Raw genomic sequence first — 4243 nt, 5'->3', positions numbered from 1 at the left:
AGGTTTGTTTAGACTAATAAACCAGCATAGAAACTTGGGCAGAAAACCTACTGGTATTCACATTAAACTTGTTCAGAGAGGTTGCTTACTAGATAAATCAGAATTATTCAGTGGTCCTACCTGCTACATACAATAAATTGGAATGCAGGCAGTACATAGGTCTAGCTAAAGATGAAGTCCACTTAACCACAGCAAATCTATAATTCTAGATTCTCTAATTCTAGATGCTATAGTTCAAGGGTAAAATAATTAAAGCCAGGAGTGCTCATCGACTAAGCATTAACAGAAGATTTAAGTATGAACTGAATTTTAATTTCCCATGGGCCTTAGAGACCTTAAGAAGTTATAATAAATTAATCCAGAGAAGATATTTCAAAGCTAAAAACAAATTTTTTCCACCTAAGAAAACACATGATCCATGCCTTTATGATTGCTATTATCTTTGCTTAAGAAGAGTTGCCAAAGGGAATGTAATAAACCACTCTAGAATAAAGTCAAACTTTCAGCAGACATGGGTTCTCTTATAAGGAGGAATAAATGCAATATTTTTATGGAATTGATCATAATCAATGATGATATCAACATAATATTTGTTTGAGGAGAATTACAAAGTGCTATTTGCTTTGATTTATAGTAATAAAACTTAAAAAAATCTGTATCTTATTTATATCCAAACCTGCAAAGATTTTTAACTCTTCTTTCAAAGGCCAGTCCTTGGAGAAAACTCCTATGCAGGTTTCCCTCTGATGAGAACTTGTGAGAACCACTCTCAGCCTACAGTCCAGCCCATAGAATATTCCCTAATGCTAAATCTATCACCTATATATGAGCATTTAGCCATCTACTCTGTACATTATATCAAGAGGCTAAATATGATTATCTGTCCATATTTCATTACTAAGTATATCACCAAAGCCATTTACTTCTGATTTTCCATTTTCCCCCTTTTGTTGTGATCAGGTCACTGTATGAAATTTCCACCAAACACATCAATCTTTTTGTTTAACATAACCGAAAGCCTAAATTAACAAGTACTTTAGTGATAATCTGTACATTGTTTTAAGCACACATAGGAAAAGAAACTGTCATTGACCATATAGTGCATCAACCAAAACAGTGCTTGATGTATAGAACGATTTTGTGACCACATAGTGGTTACTTTGTTAAACACAGAACCCCAAGTTTATATTTTTTGTAACTGAGTTTTAGGAACCCTTAGTTTCTAAACTATATAAATAAAATAATTCTTAAATAAAATTACCATCTCACCTGCTACAAATTGTCATCTCTCCTTAAAAAAACTGCAAGTGGTGTTCAGTTTTCTCTACTATTTCCCCTTTCTGAAAAAATACCAACTATGCAGAAAATAAAATGGAAAACAGAAAAATTTTGTCATGGTAAGGAAAAAAATTAGAAGAGTTTAGAAAATCCCCTTTTGAATTCATGCATGTTAGTTTCAATGATCACTCTGTGTGTGTGTGTGTGTGTGTGTGTGTGTGTGTGTGTAAAAGGGAATGTAAGCTTGTGTGCCACATACTGTGTCCTCACAGTTACACCTGGGTCAGTAATAGGTCTCTCTTGCCCAGTATAAGTATATAGAATGTGATGTATCCGACCCTTTGGGCAGAGATGCTTTTAAAAATAATAAGAGGGAAGGGGGTATTTTAAACCACCTAGGGAATTTTTTGACCATATTGAATGTGAAACTTCTGATTTTTCAAACCAATTACATTAGTTTTCCTCCTAGAGCTAAAAAAAAAAAAAAAAAGGAGGGGCGCCCTCGCATCAGGAAGGCGGTTCCAGGCGAAGTGCAGGTGGGGAGGGGGCGAGGAGAGGCCATGCCCTCCGCAAACCACCACCAACTGTATCTTACAACCTGAATGAAGCTTCAGGAAAAGGGGACTGCATCTTGAAGCCAGACAAGAAGCCCTGGAGGGGAGAGGAGAGGGGAGTGAGGAGGGAAGGGGGGAGACTGGGAAACAAGAAATCATCTCCTCTGACCTCTAGCGAAGTGCCAGGTTTTTTCTTTAGCTCTTCACATTTCCTAAATTTGCAGATCTGGTGTCCCGTTTTGCGGTTCCTGCAACTGCTGCAGACGCCACAGTTGATGAGCCTCTTGCAGGGCACGCAGACCCCACACCTTTTCCTCTTCTTCTTGGCCGGGTTGGCTCCGCCAGCTCCCCCTGAGGAGGACGAGGAGGAGGAGGAATGGTTCTGCGGGCAGTCTGCCAGGTTGGCAATTTGAAACGCACTGTCTGTGACGGCTGCTGAGGCTGCTGCGGGGGAGTGAAGGGCTGTCATGACGATGACCCCTGGAGGTAATGAGATGCCCCCTAAAGCCGGGATAGCGGAAAAAGTCCCCACGCGCTCGGGGAGATTCATTATCTCTGCTTCAGCAGCGCCGCATTTGAGCTTGTTCATGCATTCCCCCGCCAAAGGTCTGCAGTGTTCAGGGGATAAGGTGGAGAGGAAATTAGTATTTGCCATTTGCAACGATGGCTCTGGCGGGCAGCCAGCTTTCCCCAGCCTCTGGGAGTCGTTTCGGTGGTGCATGCTGGTCCTGCCGCCGCCTCCGCCGCCGCCGCCGCCGCCGCCACCGCCGCCGCCGCCACCACCGCCACCGCCGGCGGGGAGGATCGCCGAGGAGGAGGCGGAGGAGGAGGCGGCGGCGGAGGAGGATTTCCTGCCGCCCCCACCGCCCCCGCCGCCGCCCCCACCGCCGCCGCCGCCTCCCCCGCCGCCGCCCCCGCCCCCGCCGCTGCCCCAGAGCATGGCGGTGGCGGCGGCGGCGGTGGCCGCGTTGTCGCAGTTCCAGGGGGACATGCCGATGCGCGCGGCGGCCGCGGCGGCGGCGGCGCTGCTGGGGAAGATGGGGGTGGTGATGCGCGCGATCTTGGCGGCCTGCGGGAAGGCGCCCCCGTTGGTCTTGTAGAAGGAGGTGGCAAAGGAGCGGTAGCGCTCCATCTCCGAGTTGTAATCCACAAGGCTGTTCAGGGACCCCTCGGGCAGGTGGCTTTCCTTGGGCAAGCCCGGGGCCTCCGGGCTCGGCCCGGGCTCCACGCAGACATTGGTGTTCATGGTGCAAGGGGGAAAGAAGGGGTGCAGGGTGGAAGTGGGGACCGTTTGGTCCGACACCTGGGTGGGGAAGGGGGGGAGGTGGGGGGGAGGGAAGGGGGTGATGGTGATGTTGGGGTGGGGGCCGAGGCGGGAGGGGAAAGTGGGTCCGGGTGGGGACAGCAAGGTGAGGACTGCTTTATTCCTCTCTGGGGCGCATTTCCACAGACGGTGAATTCCCAGGCAGCGTCTTCCTTTGCATTATCCTCCAACTGTTACAACTAAAATAAAGAAAGTCATTCCAACGAGATGCACGAGGAAAAAGATGAAAAAATAAACAGCCTCCCTCACTACCCCACCGCAGACACAGAAAGCTCCCACATTCTTCGTCAGGTCGTTTGCATAACAATCATCAAGACGTGACACCCCCCTCCCCCCCACCTCATTCCCATCCTTCCCCCACGCTCCCAACCCGGATCCCTCCCTCCCCAGAGCACACCACGGCTCCTCCCCCCTATTCTTATAACCCTCCTGAGAAAATGTATTAATAGCCAGGATACCCAGGGTAGAGGAAAGACGGGGGTGACAAATGCCGAGGGAAAAGGGCAATTGGAGTGCTAAAGACATGCAAATCAGGGGTGGGAGGGCGATACTACCTATAAGCAGAGGGCATTTAAACACTATGAAATGTGTGAACAAGTGCTGCCTGGGCATGCAAATGCTCTAAAGTAGAAAACAGCTATGGCCCTATGAGGAAAATGAACAGGAAATTAGCAAATGAAGTACTGAGAAAGTCTACAATACATCCGAGTATAAACTGTAAGCAAACACAATACAACTGAGAGCTAAGAGACTGCCCACATACAATCTGAACTAAAGAGGCAGGGAAAAAAGAACTACCAGCTGCCACAGTGTCCTTCTGTGTCTGCGGTCATTAGTTTGAATCCCAGCACAGCTGGCTCTGTTAGGGTCTTAATTCAATGGACCAAGGACAGGTCTCAATTGTACAAGCCATTTGGTGGTGGGGCTTGGAGGGGGTAAGAGGGTGGTGTTCTACTTGTTTAAAAGAAAGAAAGAAAAGAAAGATGGACTAGATTAAAAAAAATTATTTTTAATAATGCAAACCGTGTCATAGCTTTCAAACCAAGTGCCTGTAGTCACTTTAAGAACATTCCCAATAATTCCTAAT

At 47.3% G+C, this 4243-nt stretch overlaps 1 protein-coding gene across 1 annotated transcript; it reads right to left on the bottom strand.

Annotated features, from left to right (window-relative positions):
• Positions 1 to 1869: 1869 nt before the first annotated feature.
• Positions 1870 to 3078, bottom strand: CXXC4 (CXXC finger protein 4). The gene has a single exon (XM_068975574.1). The coding sequence runs from the start codon at positions 3076 to 3078 to the stop codon at positions 1870 to 1872; it is 1209 nt and encodes a 402-aa protein (XP_068831675.1).
• Between the last annotated feature and the right edge of the window lie 1165 nt (positions 3079 to 4243).

Source organism: Capricornis sumatraensis, chromosome 7 (genome assembly GCF_032405125.1).
Source record: "Capricornis sumatraensis isolate serow.1 chromosome 7, serow.2, whole genome shotgun sequence".
Classification (NCBI taxonomy): domain Eukaryota; kingdom Metazoa; phylum Chordata; class Mammalia; order Artiodactyla; family Bovidae; genus Capricornis; species Capricornis sumatraensis.
This window is presented reverse-complemented; position numbering and strand designations above follow the sequence as displayed.

Coding starts and splice junctions, on each gene's coding strand:
- CXXC4 (XM_068975574.1), bottom strand. CDS start 3,078: ATGAACACCAATGTCTGCGTGGAGCCCGGGCCGAGCCCGGAGGCCCCG.